General features: G+C 40.7%; 1 protein-coding gene across 2 annotated transcripts in view; it reads right to left on the bottom strand.

Annotated features, from left to right (window-relative positions):
• WWC2 (WW and C2 domain containing 2) overlaps positions 1 to 20741 on the bottom strand; it is a 166505-nt gene that overhangs the window by 40842 nt on the left and 104922 nt on the right. For both annotated transcript variants that reach the window (XM_082863903.1, XM_082863904.1), the window contains exons 5-8: positions 10477 to 10556; positions 5734 to 5863; positions 2576 to 2722; positions 1250 to 1323 (exon numbers count right to left, since the gene is read on the bottom strand). In XM_082863903.1, the coding sequence (XP_082720029.1) occupies positions 1250 to 1323; positions 2576 to 2722; positions 5734 to 5863; positions 10477 to 10556 (431 nt within the window). The remainder of the gene's footprint in view (positions 1 to 1249; positions 1324 to 2575; positions 2723 to 5733; positions 5864 to 10476; positions 10557 to 20741) is intronic.

Raw genomic sequence — 20741 nt, 5'->3', positions numbered from 1 at the left:
TCTCAGTCCTTACTGAGGGCAAAGCATCAGCCTGGCATGTGAGAAGCAGACAATACAGTAAACAAAATGTTTCCTACCCTCAAGCCATTTATAATCTACCTGGGAAATTTTATAGGCATTAAAATTAGCCGAGTGCAGTGTTGCTCAGAGAGACTAAGTGACCTGCTCAAGCTCACGTGGTTAATGATTTATGGAACAAAGCTTCGGGTTCTTTCAGTAAATCAAAGAACCAAGTAATATTAATATTAGTAACAGAGGCTACCCAGAGGCAAATATTATATTTAGGCAGATCAAATAGAGAGTCTGTTAAAGCCAGACAACCTCTAAGAACTCTGGCCAGTGACTTTTAAATTCTCATCGTCACCAATAATAATGGATATATTCCAGTATCCATCTTACGGGCTTCCTTGTGGTGGGAAGCCACGATGCCCCAGTATGTTCTCAGCCGAACTGTTCACGTTCATGATAATGCAGGTTTGTCACCCAGTGCCTTCCTAAATAATAAAACAGCAGCATTTTTACACTCTTAAAAGGAAAATAATGAAATGTATCAGTATGACCCTCTCTCTCAGAACAAATTCAGTTCCTACATTATGACAACCAGCTGAGTCTGTCACCGAGGCAAGGACAGAGGAGTCTCCCAGGCCTTCCCCAGCAGAGTCACAAGGTAAGAAAAAGTTATCGAGGCAGGGCTGAAGAAGAATTGCGAGGGTCAAGGAGGGAAACACTCCCTGAAGTGAGTGACACAGCAGACAGCTCAGCATCCCCCAGGACGTCAGCAGGGGCTCTTCCCTTCAAGCCAAGGAAGATGCTTGAAGCTCTTTACCTTCAGACTCCTCAGCTGCTACCAAGCCCTGCACCTGAGCCACGGTATCACATTTCTATCTGAGAAACCAACCTCCGCACTTTGAATTGTGAGTAAGGAAGTACCGTACAAGCTCAAAGCTTCTTTCTTCCAGAATGAAGGGGAAAGTTTCATTCCCGCCCTTCTCATTAATTCTCCTTGTTCTTCAGCTTTTGGGGGAGGGGACCCCGTAACCCTTATATTCTAAGATCTGAAGGGTGACCTGGGTAAGAATGGTGGCGAGCGCCCAGCAGACGTCCCTACGTGAGTAAAGATGAATTCTGGAAAAGGAAAGCCGGGTGAGCCAGCTGACTACCCACTGACCGCTACCCACTGACCGCTACCCACTGACCGCTACCCACTGACCACTACCCACTGACCGCTACCCAGCTCCCCTGCTGTTACCTTCTTTTGGCTTCTTCATACTGGAGGCTCAGCCTGACCTTTTCAGCCAAATTTGATCTACTTCTCACTCCGATCTAGTAAAAAACAAAAGGGAAAAAGTCAATTAACTCTGCAAATGAATGAAGTAAACTGCTTTTGTTTCTAGGGAAGTGCAAGTAATTGCAAAGCTAAAGAAGATGGGAACACCAGTTTGAAAAGGCACTTACTTTATAGTCTCAGTAGGGACAAAACATTTCTTTTTAATACAAGCTTGTCTGTTTTTCAAAGACTTTAACGTCCTTTTCTCCACACATTAAATTCAAGATAAAAAATATCAGGTAAATGTTTCTGGTATCTAAGAGTTTATGAAGGGTGTACAGGTCAATAAAATTTATGAACTGGAACTAATTTCCTTGTCTCTATGAGCCAAAATTTCCATCATCTAACTTTCAAATGCATAAACATAAAATTAATTACTTCAAAAATTAATTTTTCAAACAGGTAAGCCCTACTGTTGATCTCTACCTGTTATACTTTCATAGCACAGAATTCAAAGAAGCATAGAGAATACAAAAATAACTGGAACTTATTGAAAAGTAAATATCTACTAATGGTGTCCCAAAAGGTAGAATACAAACTGGTAATAATATTCAAGCCACATTAAATATTTTCAAATGCCAGGTATAAACCACCAATCAAATGTTTTTTTTTTTTTTTTTTTGGTGGTACGCGGGCCTCTCACTGCTGTGGCCTCTCCCGCTGTGGAGCACAGGCTCCGGACGCACAGGCCCAGCGGCCATGGCCCACGGGCCCAGCCACTCCGCGGCATGTGGGATCCTCCCGGACCGGGGCACGAACCCGCGTCCCCTGCATTGGCAGGCGGACTCCCAACCACTGCGCCACCAGGGAAGCCCAATCAAATGTTTTAATATAATCAAGTTCAGATTTATAAAAACAAATTTTGTGGTTAGTTTTTAAAGGCATATATTTGTTTCTCATTAGCCTTAATGTTTATTTGGAAGGACCTTAATGTCTAAGACTCTAAACTTAATAGGAAAAACTCAAATTTTCATGTGTCTCTCGCCTTTCAATAGAGTCTCTGAATAAATACAGTATGAGAAAGTTTGAACAAAGCTATTCATATGGACAAATTCTGATATGCTTTGGCACCTTGGCAGAAAAGATAAGGCTAAGATTTTTAAATCCAATCTTATGAGTATGAAATGCTGAATGCACACAGCTGGAATTCGCACCACCTTCCTGGCCCCTGTTCCATTTGCCATCGGTACTGTAATCAGGGCCCGTCAGGACAGTGCCGGGGCCAACCCTTCCACGTGGATAACTTACATCCCCGGAAATGCTTGTTTGTGACCCGGCATCCAGGGTCTGTCTGGAGAGAGATAAATGAGAGTTCACAGGACTGGATCTCAAGTCTGGCTCAGATCTGCCAATGCTCTGGTCCAAGTGAAACCGCTCCTGCAGCTTAGCAAGACTCTGTTCAGGAAACACAAAGTACTTCATAAAGCTGAACATTTAAGAGCATGAAACTTCCCCACCAGGTAAAATTAAGCTAATCTCAATGGAAAAAACAACTACTTTATCTTAGTAGGTACTTATCACTTTAAATTCTTGAAAAAAATAAGAGTAGAATATAATTTTTGCACATACACACAGGACTTTGAAAATATGTAAGATCATATTAAACAGGTTATCTTATCTTTCCCAAGACAGCCTGGGAATTATTCACCCTGTGACTAATGGTATCTTTATATTTAATACATGCATTTCTTATTTTTAAAATTCTGTTAAAAAGAAGTCTATTTTAATAAGAACTACCCACTTTATGCAGTAGGAATTATGGAAGCATAGGATACCTAAAGCAGGCACACTTCCTACCTAGAAGACTTCTACAGTTATGCCATTTGACATCTGGACAGGATCCAGGAGATTATTTAGCTCACATAGATGTTAGAGATTAGGAAATGGAGGCCCAGAAGCCACAGTCACTCAGTACCTGCGGTGATGTTTGGTCTGGGAAAGTGCCTCATTACAAGTGAACGTGACTGGTGTCGTCACCCGGGTTTTCATAGAGTGAGTTTACTTTAGAGGGAGGATGTGAGAGTATTAAAAAGGAAAAAATTTAAATTGCTACCAAAGAACCCCCGTACAAAACACTAATAAAAATGTAAGAAGCTCATTATTATCAACTTTAAGAAGTGCCAGGATTTCATCCTGATATTTAAAATTCTCACGATAAGAAATTAGAAATATCAGAGATCTGATTTTTTTTTTACCTAACCTTCTCTATTTTCTTTCAAAGGCATATTTATACAAAATGTATATGCATGAGGGATAAAACGTAAATGGTCACATCAAATAATATATTATAGAAAAGAACGAAGAAACCTCTCAGGGACTTTGGACAAGTCTTTTCTATTTTTTCATGCGAACGGTGAAAAGATGTATATTTTTCAAACCTATGACCATGCACTCAATCAGTTTAGTAGGTCATGACTAGTATGTTTTTTTTTTTTTTCGGTACGCGGGCCTCTCACTGTTGTGGCCTCTCCTGTTGTAGAGCACAGGCTCCGGACACACAAGCTCAGCGGCCATGGCGCATGGGCCCAGCCACTCCGCGGCATGTGGGATCCTCCCGGACCGGGGCACAAACCCGTGTCCCCTGCATCGGCAGGCGGACTCTCAACCACTGCGCCACCAGGGAAGCCCCGATGACTAGTATGTTTTTAAATGAAGTAGAAGAGACTAGAAAGTAAAATCAAAGTATATTACTAGTATTAAAAGCAGGCATATTTCTGTGAAATTTGGTGTGTGTATCTATGGTTAAAGACATTTGTATTACTGGGTTTTGATGTAAAATATACGTATTTCTTACTCTGGGTCATAGCCAAAGAGGTTCAAAAGTCATAGAAGATAACTAATGTCCCTTTCTGCTCTACTGTTGATTCCTGTATTTATTAATTATTTTTTATATTTTAGTAATTAAAAAGGAATCTAGCTTTTAAATTTAATCTGGCCTATGTATAAATCCAAAGTTTACAGAAAGAATCAAAGAGGACCTGAAATTGCTAAATTATGAGGTTCCAATTTAACTCTGTTCAAGTTCCATTAACTTTTTTCAAAGGACTTATTTTGTGCTTTTCAGGAATGACTGATTTAATTGGCAGGATCATTGCAGAACAACAAAAAGTACATCCAAGTGAAGTTCTGTATGTGTTACACATTCGTTAGAACCACATATTCTAGAGCAAGACTGCCTGGGTTTGAACCTCAGTCCTGCCACTTACCTGCTGTGTGACTTTAACCAAGTAACAACTTCTCCACACTGCTGTTTTCTTGTCTACGGGTTGAGGATAATAACAGAGCCTATCTTTAGGCTGTTGTGAGAATTAAATGAAGTATTTCTATGCAAGGCAGGCAGAAGACTGCCTGGCACAAAGTCAGTATTTTAAGTCAGTCTTTTCTATTTGATCGCTTCTTGAAAGTTATTTCAGAATTCCCCAAATGCAAAATTATATGGGTTCAACAATATTCACCCACATTCAACCAGCATTTTGGAAACTGACATGAAGTAGCTGAATTTGGTACTTAAATGCAGAGGTTCTGTTTACCACGGGCTCTAACATTTTTTGAAAGACACAGACTAAATCCTCACCCAGCTAGATAAAGAACTCCAAATATCTAAAATATTACAAAGACTTCTCAGTGCTTGTGATAATTATGAGATGGAAGGGAGGGAAGAGGAGGAAGAGATATCTCTTTAAAAAACTTGACTGTATCTGCTAAATATAGATACCCAACATGCAGAATATTGATCGCTGAATGGTTGTTTTCTCTACATATAAGGCTGGTTCACTGGAGCTCAGACCCATAAGGTGAGAAGTGTACAGGTGTAACGAGGGGGTCTACTGCCATTAGCATCTCTCCCAGGGTGACTATACAGATGTCCCCCAGCTGGGTCAGCGTTCTCCCTGCCACCCCCAGCACCTCGGAATCTCCTGGGGTGGGGAATGGCTTTTCTAAGTTCCTCACGCCCCTTCCCCCTCTCCTCAAGGCACCTCATCTACTTACTGACAGCAGGTGACATACCCCTTCTGTACCCTGCGCTGAGGATCACTGAGTTAGATAACCCTGCTTATCAGGGCGCCACATGAAGTTTGCAGTGAGTTACAGGGTGCACCAAGATGCTAATCTCCTTAGATGGGCTCCAGGATCCAGCAGCCCCTGTCTCAAAGGTCATCCAAAGTCTGCCTTCAAATAAGCATATCAGAACCTTGGAACCAATCCGTTTTCTTCCAAGGCAGGTGGCTGGCTCAGTGCCTATAACAATCTCCTATGGGACCAAATTCCGTATGGATGGGGCAGAAGTGGGGTTTGTGTGGTGGTAAAGGGCCTTCCAGACTCCGGTGGAGAACTTCTGCCTCAAGGAAAGCTTCTGAGGCCCAAGAAGGTAGCAGTGTGACTTGAAAAAATGTTCCAACACATACCTGCATCAGATCTTGTTTTTCTTTTTCTCCTGAGCTAATAGCCTTTCTGATAGACTTCAGTTCAGTTAGGATGGCTTTGGCTTCACTAAGTTCATAGCCACTCTGGCCTCCAGACATTTTTTTATCAATTCTGTTAAAAGAGGAAAGGAAAAAAGAAAACTCAAAGAATAACCGAACGTACAAGTTAAAGAGATAGGAATTGGGTTTGGGGTTGTCTTGGCTAATTTTTACTACGTGACTCACACACACCAGTCTCAAGCTGATGAAGCTCTCTCCTTTCTCTTCTGATCACTTGGAGCTGAGAGCCCTTCCATCCCCCACTTCATCCCCCAGTCCACTGTCATCACCTTCAGGCTCAGGCTTTTTGCTTTCAGTCTGTTTGGGTGATCCCACTGCTGGCTGAACTCAAACCTCATCTCATGCTGATCCTGACAAAGGTTCAGGACACGGGGAAGCAGAAGGACAGAAATGCCAATAAACTGGGCGAGCACAGGAACCTCAGGATTCATCACTGCCACCTAATTTTACATGCTGCGATGTCTGTGCAAAACCTACCACAGTGCCTACAGCTTGGTGACCTTTAATAAAGGGTAGTGATTTTTATTTATACTAGTGACTATCCTGTAATATTTGGATTGCTTGGTTGGTTTCTTATTTCTTTTTAGATATATGAAATGTATTCTTCTTTTATGACAGTTATGAGTCAAGATAAATTGCTCGCCTTGCTCAATGAGTTCAAATCTAGGAACAAGGGGGCAGCAGATGTGTTCATTTGTCCACCAACGTTGAATAAAGAGCTCCCCGATGAGCTTATTTACTGCCCCTGCAGATCTGCTCACCAAATGTCCTTACAGTTCATAGGGTCACCCTGTGTCAGAGGATTTCATGTAACCTAATCTTTGTGGTCGAACGGCCCAACCAAATTACCTAATTAAAAAAAAAAAAAACGGTTCAACATTTTCTTCACCATCACTCTCCTGGTTCTCCCCACCACCTATGCTGCCTGGGACTCATTAGGAAAGAGCCTGGGCTTCCCTGGGCTTCCCTTCAGGGACACATGCCACATCTCTGCCCATCAGCCAACAGCGCTATTACATGCGTTCTCAGACATATCCTTGTCTTATCCACAGACTCTCCAGAGTTATGGCACCTACTAAATCACAGAAAACTGGCTCTGACCTAATTTGGTTTAAAACACTTAATAATTTGTATTTATTTCAACGTGAAGGGCATAGTCTGAAAAGTAAAAAAAAAACTAACACAATTATTATCTTATTCACTCTTCCAAAGTTTACCCAAACAAGTGCAGTTTGTAGATAACTTGATAACTAAAATGGTACTTGTAGATAACAAGTACCATTTTAGAAAATATTTTACGATGCTGAACAAATAATTAAAGTCTTAAAGAACCCAAGAGAATAAAATTAATTTTATCGTAAGGTCATTCTATAAAAAAGTATAACCAATGAAGTCACTGAATTAAACATATATGCGTGCGCGTGCACACACATACACAGAGTATTTGTGATGGGAAGGGACCCTAGAGATTACCTAGTCATGTTTCTTCCAAAAAAAGAAACTGAGACCAGAAAGTCTATGCAAATTTAGCTTCTAAATTGCATAAACACTTAGCTAAGTAGCACAACTGTCCTCAACATGAAAGACTTAGGCCTGGGGCTCTTATGACTATTACATTTAGAATATTTGATAAGAACCCCAGAAGTAGTTTGATTATATTTATTTCAGGAGGGCTTTATCAATGAAATTGCTGACACCCTTAAGTGTGTATCTACTCACTTAGTTGAGGCAAAAAGCTTATTTTAATAAGAAAAAGAATCTGTGAGATTTCATGAAACGGCTAGTAATATAGGTATCTCAAACTGTCAAAGGCAGTTTCTAAAGCCCAAGTAATTTCTTCCGATTTGTATAAAACCTTCAGAATTTAATAGTAAAACAAATCTTTAATTCAGAAATCAACTTTGACATTTGAAAATAAAAGCCAGTGAGTAGTTTTCAGAAATAAACTTTAATATTGAAAAATAAAAGCAGGGCTACTTCAAGACTGCTAATTTAAATGTCAGAGAGCTTTAAAAATAGATGAGAATTTCTCGGACAGCCACTGCTCAATCAAATGTTAAATACGACAAGAACCACCTCCATGCAGCATTCGCCCTTTTGGTCTTTCTTTCCCTTTTTCCGAACATTTCTACTTTACTTTAACTATTGCTTTTGCCCTCTACCTCCACGTTTTTCCTTTTTCTCCTCCACTTTTCATCTCCCCCTTTTTCTCTCTTTTGACCCTAACTGACCATAAAATAAAGTATCAGCATAAGTTGCTGACTTTTTTTTTTTTTAAAACGAAGTACGTACTGTGCTTTTTGTTCTTGAGAAATACAATTTTACTTTCATCCCTTAAAAATTAAAGAAACATTGTTTTTGGTTTCTGGGTACCCTATAGTTAATTTTTTCCCTATATCTTACCATTTGCATGCCTTCCCTGGAAAATGTGTACCCCCTGAGCCAAACTTTCATAGATTCTGTATATACTCTTGGCTTGCTGGGTGTTTCAGCACTTTCCATTTTCCAGTTTTGAGTGAACACTGGAGGTGGCAAAGCGGAAATATGCTTCTCTTCCTGGCATCCACCTACACATAAACTACACTATCGCTTAGGCCAAAGTCAACTTTGGGACCACAGTCTGAAATGAATAACGTAAAGAATAAAACTACATTCATTCATCCAGCATAAACTATTGCATCAAGTAAAATAAAAACCGGGGTTTAAATTACATCCTAATTCCAGATTCCACAAACTTTTTCCGTTTTATTGTGAATAAGTGAAAAGTTACAGAATCCTGCAGTGGGATTCTGTATAAATCTTTTCCTGAAATATATTTTGTCGTAACCCAAGTAAAAAGTCCCCTTATAGTACCAGGAATACTTTTCTTGAAAAGTATGGTCTCTGGGTTCAATCAATTATTATTCAATCTTCTAGTAGTACGGTGTTGAACAACTGGATGAAAACAGCTTTATTTTGTCTATAGCTATTTTGATCTACGAAAGGAATCTGATGTTAGATATCCTATCTTTCTGCTCTTGGTTCAGCGGATTAGAATCACTGCAAGAGAAAGCCTGAATTTCTACAACAAATGTCTATTGTTTTCTTGTGGAATGTTATTGACAGATTCTTAAACATGCCTTGGATTCCTATAAAAATTGCTTGCAAGCAAACTGCTTTGAAACAATACAGCATTGTTACATCAATATAACAAAAACAGCAAGTTTGGCTAACCTTTAATCCCAGTGATGAATGAGTTATAATTTCATGTGCCTTAAAAGTATGCAACGTGTGGCTAAACGCTTCGTGGTTCTCCCACCACAAAGCCCTCCGTTATGCTGATGTACAACTGACTAAATAATACATTTAGGTGCTTCCAGGTCTGTTGAGTTTTTCGGGGCGCTCTGCAACCAGCTGAGGTTCTCTGAACAGGGCTGGACCTGAGAACCACATGGGGGTCTCACAGAATCTGACTTGGGGTGGAGACAAGACACAGGGATTTTTAAGAGCTCCTCAGATTATTCCAATATGCAGTCAGGTTAGAGAACCACCAGGATGGGAGCATCTGAAAGAATATCATGGTCATGATCACGTGAGGTGAGTGTCAAAAACAAAACTGATCCAGTAAACCAAATGTCTGAGATGAAAGTCATGTGGCTGGTGGTCAAGAGGAGTGACTGGGGTCCCGAAATATAACTCGTCAACCAAACACACAGAACAATCAGCTTATGTGGCCTGGCCAGCGAACACGTGGGATCTTTAACGGGGTAACGCCTTGCTGCCTTGGATACTGCTAAGGGAGACAAGGAAGAACATGAGACCCGCCGATCAGGGAAGCCCCTATGAATCCTGCATTGCTACGGGGGGCACTGAACCGGGCAGCAAGGAGGAGGGAAGGGAAAAGCAGCTGGATGCCTTTCAAGGGATGATGTCTTCAACCCTCCCTGTGGTTGTGTGCTGGATGAACCATCGCTGCTTCCCTGCATCGGAGACCCTGGGGTGGGCACTGCAGGAGCTGGAAGGTCTCAGTGTGCCTGCTGGGGTTGTTAGTCTGGGCCTCGTCAGCAGAAGAGCAGTGGCTTCCAGGGGCTGGGAATGGGGCAGGGATTTCCAGATCCTGCTACCTTCCGTCATCTCCATTCTCATTTGACTCAGCTCGAGCTGGAGCCAGGGTCCAGCAGACTTCAGCATGGAGCAGGAAAGGGCAGAGGGAACACGGGAGCCGAGGCACTCACTCAGCCCCTCTGCAGACACCCCCGACTTGCTCCCTGAGATCAGACAGCATTAGGTCCCCCTGGGGCTGCCAGAGGCGGACAGGCCCCGAGCCTGGGGCTCGGCGGGCGCAGGCTTACAGAGCCCAGCCTCCGGAGAGAAGGGGGAGGCCCTTCCTGGGCTCGATCTCCTGGCTCTGCCTCAAACTGAGAGCAGGCTGGCAGGCCCAGAGACGAAGCTAAGTTTCTCACTTTGGTTTCCTTGGATCGCCAAAGATTAGTGAACATTTCACACCTATTCAAGTGTATAGATTTTCCCAAGATTTTTGCTTTTTTTTTTTTGGTGCAGAGCTTTGCACTTCATATTTTTCTTCTCTTTGAGAAAACTCTTATGTAATCTATACTTCTTTTTTCTTTGTATCGGTTCAGGGGCTTTGGATTATTCGAGAGTCAATTTCAGTATTTTCATACTCACTGTTTCAAGGTTGCAAAGCCTTGTTCTTTATAGAGCAATTCTTGCTTCATCTGTGACAGTTCTCGCTTCAGCTTTTTAACCTTTTGTGAGAAATCAATGTAAATATGAATGTTTGTAAGTAATCAGCAACACAGTTTAAAAAGGTAATCTATTAGTAAACCATTAAACACATAAACACAGCCACTAGTTTGACATTGACTCGACTAGTTTCTCCTGGACATAAGTTCTATGGAAGGCAGATTATCAGCGATGTGCATTACTACTCAAGTTTCCTCTCATCATCGGACGCAGCAACATTGCTATGAGCCGGACATCGCGATCGTCCGCGCTCTGTGATAAACAACCACTACGGGGAGAGGCAGGATGGTCAGCCAGGGTCTCTCGGACTCTGCGCTTGCCCTTCCTTCCTGACTCTAGAGGACCCCTGGCCACCCCTCTGTTCCCCAAACAGGCCAGGCTGTTCCAGCCTCAGGGCTTCGGCATGTGCTGTTCCCCCAGCTAAAAGGCCCTTCCCTCAGCTCTTCACTAGCTGACTCCCTGTCACTCGGCCTCAGCTCCACGTTACCTTTGCAAACAGCACTTCTCTGGCCACTGCACCCAGGCCATTGGTCTGTTTTGTTTAGTTCGCAGCATTTTCCAAGAGCTGAAATTGTACTTGTTTCCTTTCTGTCCCCCATGGGAAAGTAAGAAGCATCACCCAGCTGTACCCCAAGCTTGTAAAATAAAACCAGGTGTACAGCAGGGGATCAATAAATATTTGTTGTCAAACTGATACAAATTGTTCTCTTCCTGTTATCTTTGGTAATAAGAATACTAAGGTTTGGCAGGTCAGGAAAACGGCCCAAGCCTGGTTCAGTCACAAACTGAAGGTACTCTCATGGGTGTCAGAAACTTTCCATATAGTGAGTTATAGTCTTAAGTTTTAAGCACATCCTGTTGTATAGTATTTCCCTGTGTTTTGCACTTTTACTTCCTATTTATTCTACCCATTCCACAAACACCTATTGATTCTGCGCAATGTGTCAAGTCCTGGGTCTGAAAGTGTGAATGAAACAGACCTACTGCCCTTATGTGTCTTACAGGACAACGAGGGGGCCTGGTATGGAGCAAATGATTGTCCAACGAAATAAATCTTTCCAACTGCCATAGGTGATATAAAAGAAAAGCACAGGATACTTCACGATCTAAAAGGGAGACGGGACCTAATTTAGTCTGAGGGGTTGAGGAGATGAGAGGGTTCGTGGGCTTCACTGATAGAAGGGGTCCCCACAGGGTAGAGCCTGTGGACAAACCCTAAACTGTGGGAGGGGAAACTCAGCAAGTCTCTGGGATTTAAAGAATGCTGTCACTGCTGGATTACAGAGGTGGCGTGTGGAATGAGGTGAGAATGCAAAAGGAGGCCTGATTACATAGAACCTGAAGCCATGCTGAGGATTTCTAGATCTCCTCCTAAGAACAATGAGAATCAAGGAGGGATTGTAAGGCATGAGCTGCTTCATGCTTCTAAAAGATCACTGTGGAGACTCTATGGTGCTTGGACCAGAGGGGCCCAAAGGGGCCATCCTGCCTGGTGTGCGGGCCGTGCTATAGGAAAAATCCATTTTAGAGGTAGAATCAACAGGACTTGGTGGCGGACTCAATGTGGAGGGTGAGGGAGAAGATGTGTCAAAGATCACTTCCGAAATCCTGGGTATGTGAAGGTGATTTCCTGGGGGGGAGATAAAGGGTTTCTGTGAGACATTTATTTTTCTGACACCCATGGCACTTCAAGGCAAGTGGAATATGTGGACTTGAAGTGTCCAGGCTAGAGATATAAAATAGTCACTGACATAGGACTAGACTAGACTAGAGATATAAAATAAAGAGCCACTGACGTAAGGATGCTGTTCTAAATGCACGAGGATAAACGAGATCAACTAGAGAGTGTGTACGGAGGAGGGAAGGCAGCTCAGGAACACCTTGGGCATCTGCATCGCTCACAGGTCAACGAGAGAAGGAGACAAAGTACACTGCGAAGCAGAGGCCAGAGAGGTCAGAGGAAAACAGAGAGCATCGTGGAACAGACGGGAAAAAAGTAAACGGGGGGACAAGGCCCTATGAGGAACCAAACGACAAAGACAAGGGCTGTTGTGACACATTTGTAGACCATGAGGCACAATATTTTGGATACAGTAATGTTCAATAATTTACCTGTTAAGTTAATCTGAAGGCTTAACAGTTTGTGCCCTAAGGCACTTACATTTTATTAGGGAGAAGGAAATAGAAAGAATTGTGTTGCAAGGCCCAATTCCTAACTAAAAGAGAGGTACAAACAATGTTACTGGAACCCAAAGGAGGAGAGGACTACTTAGGCCAGGGGAGGAGGGCTGCCCTCAGAGAGAAGGATCTTGAAGGTGCTTTAATATTCATGCATAGCAACAAGCTCACTCACAGTGTCCAGTAAAGACATTTCAGTTTTAGTATCAGACTATCATCATGTCAGGAGCCATCAGTAACCGACAGCTCATTCCACATGTAATTCTACTTCTGACAGCACTCTCAAAAGCTTTTCACCAAAAAGACTAACATTTTTATTTAAAAATAACAACAGAAATCCAAAAATCAATAGTAACTGGGCTGAAACCTGTCTCTACCTTTGAAAACACAGTTGACAAAAAAACAAACAAACAATGGTACTATCAAGCCCTCTTGGAACAGCTGAATTAAAACAATTAGCGTATCTCATGGTCATAAAATGGCACTCCACTTAAAATCATTTGGGCTGTGATGACACACCCATTTACTTTCTTTCAAAAATGATCATTGTGGGCTTCCCTGGTGGCGCAGTGGTTGGGAGTCTGCCTGCCGATGCAGGGGACACGGGTTCGTGCTCCGGTCCGGGAGGATCCCACATGCCGCGGAGCGGCTGGGCCCGTGAGCCATGGCTGCTGAGCCTGTGCGTCCGGAGCCTGTGCTCCGCAGCGGGAGGGGCCACAACAGTGAGAGGCCCGCGTAATGCAAAAAAAAAAAAAAAAAATGATCATTGTAAATTTAACTTTTGACAATTCAGACTCTTCTCTGCTTAAGTGACGTGAGATTTTATTGTATGTTGGCTGACAGTGATAAAGGAGGCTAACACCTGTGTTTTCTTCCACATCATGTACTTTACCTACAGTTGGCTGAAAGCCACTGCTTTCATTTTGGGGAGTCTTCTGAGTGGATTACCTGAATGATTTTCAGCTGCCAAATATCAATGTGCATTTTATTTTGTTAAGGATGAAAAAGTTTGATTCTATTATAATGATAAGTGAAAACAGATACTGCTATTTCCAACCCAACATTATTTCCGATTGTTTCTGGTTTTAAGAGTTTGGTCTTAACTGTTCAACACCCTTTCTTCTCAGAGAACCATTTGGCATCGTTAGCTATTGGAGGATCACTGTCTCTACTCTCATTCTCCAACCCACTTTCAAATGTAGGACACAGAACATGAAAACAAATGTCCTTAGATCCCAGCTAAGGGTTACGCTAATGCTGATTTGCACGTTTAACACAATGTGGACTCTACTTGGAGACAATAGTGAGAGCTAAAATGCCAAGCACTTCAGGTATTCCAGGCACTGTGCTTTCAACCCTCACAACTATTCTAGTAGATGGATACAGTTTTAATTCTTATTTTACAGGTGAGGAATCTCAGACCTAAAGAGAATAAGTAAGTAATCTGCTGAAGGTTACCCTGCTACTAAGCAGCAGAGAGCGGTCTAGAACCCAGGAGAATGTTTTAAAACTACAATTATAAAAGTTTTAGTTATTAATGGCATGATAATATATATAAGATCAAAGACAAACTAGAACTGTAGCAAAATGACCTAAATAAAGCCTATGGTCCTTATTCTACCTTAGAAAGGTCAGTATTCTTTTTTTTTTTTTTTTCTTTTCGGTACGCGAGCCTCTCACTGTTGTGGCCTCTCCGCGGCCGTGGCTCATGGGCCCAGCCGCTCCGCGGCATGTGGGATCCTCCCGGACAGGGGCACGAACCCGTGTCCCCTGCATTGGCAGGCGGACTCTCAACCACTGCACCACCAGGGAAGCCCCATGTCAGTATTCTTCTATCCCACCCAAGCTGAATATGTGAAGAGCCTCACAAGCCCTAGAGCCTGTTTTTGCCTTATATCAATACGTGGTGAACTCTCTGCAGCTGGATCCAACCATCTAATTTTCCAGACCTATGTCTACGGCTCAAATCTCAAACCCGAGAGTCCCAAATCGGAGGCAGAGAGACCCATGACTTTTGCACATTCCCTGCCTTTTATACCCACTACACCAAAGCAACTGACGTTTTGAATTGATTTTAAAGTTAGTTCTGAAATCCAGAAAGAGAGTGATTCAATGGGATAAGCACGACTGGAAATCATACAGCCTCTTACCATCTCTTACAATCCTAGTGTGTAATAAGTTTTCTTTTAAAAGAAGGAGAAACAAGATGGCAATGAAGGAAAAGTAAATTCCAGAACGTGTGGACCTTGGGAAGATCACAAGACAGGCAGGGTTCAGAAATCTGCCCTAAAAGTGACCCTTGCAACATTAAAGTTACAATGATCACAGTGACATTTTACTGACGACTACTGTCCCTTCTCACCACTCCCTCCGTCGTCTTGCCAGGAGCTCCCTAAGCAAAGCCGACAAAGGGCAGCTGTCATCTTGCTCTTCTGGAAATCTTCCTTATCACCACTGCTTCCACCTCACTAAAAATCCTCACCACCCGCCTCCTCTCTCAAGTCACCTTTAAAGAAAATGAGAAATCAGCTCCAGATCATCAGAGGATTAATAATAAAAACATGTTTGACATTACTAAAGAATAGCAGGAAACAGAATCCCAGATGCTGTTAGGACCATTTGTGATGACTAATAAATGGATTCTGTCGTCAGAAACAAGATGATTGAATATATGTTTAAAAATCCCAAACTTCTGTTTAACAACAGTGAAAAGGAAAAAACAAAACCTACTAAGAAAAATATGAAACATTTTTGAAGTATACTACCTTGAGATACAAATAATAGATAAAAATATGGAAGGTCAACTCTAGATCTCTTTCTGCTAAATAAACCAATGAGTTGCCACATAACCCAGAAATTCCGCTCCTAGGCATAAACCCAAGAGACATGAGAACTTATATCCACATAAACACCTGTGCAGGAATGTTTGTAGTGGTTCTATTTATCATCACTCAAAAGTGGAAACAACCCAAATACCCACCAACTGGTGAATGAATAAATGAAATGTGATGTGTCTGTACAATGGAATATTATTTAGCAATGAAAAGAAATGAAGTACTGACACATGCTACAACATGGATGAACCTTGAAAGCAGTATGCCAAGTGAAAGAAGCTCACAAAAGACCACATATTGTATGATTCCATTTATACAAAACGTATAACAGAATAGGCAAATCTAGGGAGGAAGACAATATATAGTGGTTGCTTGGGCTTTGGAGATAGAGGATATGGTTGTGCAGAATGGGCAGTGACAGCTAATGGAGTACAGGGTTCCCTTTAGGGGACACAAAAATGTTCTAAAACTAGATTGTGATGATGGGGATACAACAATAAATACACTAAAACCCACTGAAGTGTACATTTTAAACAGGTGAACTGTGTGGTATGGGAATTAATTCTCAAAAAGCTGTTAAATTCAAAAAATAAATTGGCAAACAGAAATAGAAAAGGTAGAATGTCACCAAAAAAAAAAAAATCACCTCTTAACAAAGACAAAATTGAAAATCATGGTATCATTATATATCACTTAAACTAGCAAAAAAAATATTAATACAAATGATAAACACCTGGTCAAATGGCTTCCTATTTCAGATTAACATCCGAAGTCTACAGTGGTCCCCAAGGCCTATGAATTCTGTCTTCATCTCATTGTCTAGGTTACCTCTCTCACCTCCTCTCTTACTGCTCTCACTTTCTCTCTCCATATATTGTGGCCACATTTGACTTCTTATTGTGCTTTGAAGATCCCAGACCTTCTCTAACATCTGGACCTTTACACCGGCTCTTCCTCACCTAACTTCACCACCTCTGTCTAGCGTCTGCTCAAATGTCACCTTCTCAATGAGACTTACCCTAAATGCTCTATACAAAACTACAGCCAGCTCTCCTCCTTCATCTCTCATGCCCTGTTATACAGCAATTATTTTTAGTTAGATTGATTTTTTAAAAAAACAAACCATGACTAGAAGCTGAATTTATCAGAATGCTTTCTCTGTATCAACTGGAATGATTAATGATTTCTGTTTACTCTGTTAGTGTAGTAAATAATTCATTTTCAAATCCTAGACTGTACATATCTAGGATAAGCCCAACTTGGTCCTGACAAACTATTTTTGAACATTCCTGCATCTGGTTTACCAACATTTTGCTTAGGATTTTTGTATCTAAGCTTATGAATATGGCTGGCTTATTTTTTCCCTCATATTATCTTGTCAGAATTTGGTTGTATTAGCCTAATCTTCAGGGTGTATCTGGAATTTCACTGATAGTAACAGGGCTGGTTAGATTCTTTCTTTCATCTGGAGTCATTTTTGGTCAACGATATCTTAGTAATAACTTATTCATCTCATCTCAAAATTAAAATGTAAGAGTATAAATTTACTCAAAATGTCCTGTTATTTCTTAAGCATCTAGAGTTTTATCTCTTCATTCCTTGTATATTTTTACTTGTTTCTTTTCTCTCTTATCAATCCTGACAGACATCTGTCAATTCTATTATTCTTTCAAAGAACTAAATTATGCTTTTGTTGATCTCCTCTATTATAGCCATGTTTATTATTTAAATAATATCTTCCCTTAATTTTATTTCCCTTCATCAACTGTCTTCAGATTTATTCTGTTGTTCTTAGATGGAATTCACTGCTCATTAATTTTAAGGCTTTCTTATTTTCTAGTATATGCATGCAAGGCTAAAACTTTTCTCCAATTCTCTTCTGACACTACTAACAGTATTAGCTAAACTACAGACTTTACTTGGATCCCCCAGGATCCGCCCATGTTGTCTTTACTTGTCATGTCTCCCTAGACTCCTCCAATTTGTGACACTTCCTCAGTCTTTTCTCATCTTTAATGACCTGTTCGCTTTTGAATAGGTTAGATGTTTCATGAAGTGTACCTTGGGTTTGCTAGATGCTTTCTCATAGTCAGACTGAGGTTATAGATTGGGAGGAAGAATATGACAGAGGTGATGTGTCCTTCTCATCGAATGATATCGGGGTCCATGCTGTCAACCTGACATCACTGGTGATGTTAAACTTAATCACTTAGTTATGGTAGCAAATCCCTAGATTTCTTCACTTTAAGTTTACTGTTTTTCTCTTTCCAAACTCTACTTGTTAGAAGATAATCACCAGGCCAGTCCATACTCAAGAAGAGAGGAGTATCAAAGATTAGTGGACATGTTAAAAATCACCAGAGTTAAGTAATACACATTTGTGGGGAGATACTGTGAGGCTACACAAATATCCCTTTTCTCAACGTTTTACTCACTAATTTTATCAAAGAGCACCCATTATTATTTAGAAGTGTATGGTTCTCCTCCAAATTAAGTAGCCTCTAAGTTTTTTAAACTTAGGAGTATAACATACCTACAAAAAAGAAAAAAGAAAATCTTAAGTAGACCATTCAATAAATGAATGGTACAACACCCATGGGAAGGTCAAAAGTTCAAGAAGTCCCAGAAGCCATTCCTGTGCCCCACCAAATTACTAACCCTTTCTTTCTCCCCAAAGTAACCACTATCCTGACTTCCGACCCTATAAGTGGTTTTGTCTTTGTTGAACTTTATATAAATGGAATCATACAGTATGTATTGTTTTATGTCTAGCTTCATTTACTCAGCATGGTGTTGTTGTAACTGTGCTCAATTATACTTGGGGGCTCATATTTTAACACATTCATTGCCCTCTTTTTTCTTCTTAGTGAAGCATTTTGCCTTATAATCTACCTATTCCAAAATTAACAAAGCTATATTAGCTTTATTCTTTTTTTTTTTTTTTTAATTTATTTTGGCCGTGCCAGGTCATAGCTGTGGCACATGGGATCTTCGTTGCGGCATGCGGGACCTTTAGTTGCAGCCCATGGACTCTTAGTTGCAGCATGCATGCGGGATCTAGTTCCCTGACCAGGGATCGAACCCGGGCCTCCTGCATTGGGAGCACGGAGTCCTACCCAATGGACCACCAGGGAAGTCCCAATACTAGCTTTATTCTGACTAGAATTTGTTGCGTCTTTTTTACCCATCCTTTTATTTTTAACTCTTCTGTATCTTTGTTTCTGGTGTCTCTTATAAGCATCATATAGGTAGATTTTTCTTTCCAAAACCAGTCTGTAAATCCTTGTCTTTTAAACTAGAACATTTAATCCAATTACACTTATTTCTAATTATTTGGGTTTAATTTACCCATCTTACATTAAACTTTTCATTCGCTTGCCTTTTCTATTCTCTTCTCTCTTTTCCTGCTTTCTTTAGTATTTCCAATGGTGAAGAATTTCTGGTGCCATTAGTTACTTTCAAATTTTGTCTGAAAACATGTTTATCTCATTCATATGCATGAAAGATGTTTTCCTGTGTATAAAATTCTGGTTGATGGTTATTTTCTCTTAGAGCACTGAAAGTATTACATTATCATTTTCCTTTCGTCATCACTATGGAATAGTCACGAGTATCACTCTGTCAGACCTTTGCAAATAATCTTTTTTCCTCTGGCAGCTTTGAATTTTAACCATTATGTGATTAATTTACAGAAGTTCTACTTAGTTCTTTTCCCATATATCCTTGGTCATTTCACAGTCATAGTATCTTTCTTACTCATATTTTCAATTCCTTTTTTATTTCTTGACATATTAAACACCCATATTTTACATTCTGTATCTAAAATCAACAAAATCTGAAGCATTTGAAGACCTGATTCTATTGTCTGTTTTTTTCTGCGGTTCTTACTGATGTGACCTTGTTTCTCTGTAAATTTGTGATTTTTGGCTATGAGTTTGTACCCTTAGAGCTCTACCTGTGGAAGACACAGGTGCAGGTGCATTTCTCCGGAGAGGATATGCACTTCCAGGCAACTGGCAGCGCAGCCACCTGCCGCTTTCTAGACCTGCCACAGCTCGAGGTAAGTGTTTAGCTTGCAGTTTCTCAGACCTTCCAGGTAAGTGTGAACTCAGCCTGCAAACCCATATAAGGTGTGTCAGATGGTGATATGTTCAGAGGTCAGAATGGTTTCTCATTGTTTCTCCAAACAGGTCACTTTTCCTACTGCTTTCTGGTGGGTGATGGCAGTGGCAGGTATGTTGGGGTGGCAGGGCTGGAGGAGTTTAATCCTAGCTCCTCTCACACCGAGGGTTTGGTCCTTTTGGGTCCCAATTTTATGCAGTTGGGCTTTGTCTCCATGAGACCATGAAAAGAACACGATGGAAGGTGACGTTCACCCAGCGTGGCAAATTCTCTTAGGGAAAAGCAAGTTTTAGTGCTCTGTTATTGCTTTAAATGTCTTATGGCTAATTTAATTGAGTTTATGATTGAACTTCTCACATTTAAATTGCTGATCCATCTGGAATTAAAGGAAAAAGGTACAGATTCACTTTCATTTCTTTTAAAATGGGCCAAGATATGTCCCAAGCATTCACTGAATAATCCATTTTTTCCTTAATGATATGGAGTGCCACTTTTATCACATTTTAAATTCGACAAGGTGTTTCTGCATATTCTTCAATGTTCAGTTCCACTGATCTTTCATTTTTGTGTCAATATCACACTTTTGTAATTACTGGAGATTTAAATATTTTAAATATATTAAGATAAAGACCTATATACAATTGCCAACCCAACTGTAATAAACACTCATGCATACAGATTGTGGTCTCTAAATACCACTTCTCACTAAAAAAGAATCAGAGCTTCTTGGAGAAATGTTTGATTCCAGACCTTATACAAAAAAATCAAGAACATCTTTCCAGACCAAAGAGAAAGAAACTATCAGAATATTGGGATCAAAGGCCTCAGGAGCCAATATAAAAAGGCTCCTATACGCACAAGACAGGATGATGTGACGTTCAATAAGAATAATAATTGCAATGACATATCAATAATGTTTAAATTCGTGATCACACAGTGATACTTAAACAAACAAACTCAACTCTGTTGGTCATCTCTAACAGATGCTAGGACATAGCTCATCATTTGAAATTTGTTTTTTTTTTTTAAAGGAAAATAATCTAACATTTATTC

Source organism: Leucopleurus acutus, assembly GCF_964270905.1.
Source record: "Leucopleurus acutus genome assembly, chromosome: 21".
Taxonomy (NCBI): domain Eukaryota; kingdom Metazoa; phylum Chordata; class Mammalia; order Artiodactyla; family Delphinidae; genus Leucopleurus; species Leucopleurus acutus.
Note: the sequence above shows the minus strand (reverse complement) of the source record. Positions and strands in the feature narration are given on the sequence as shown.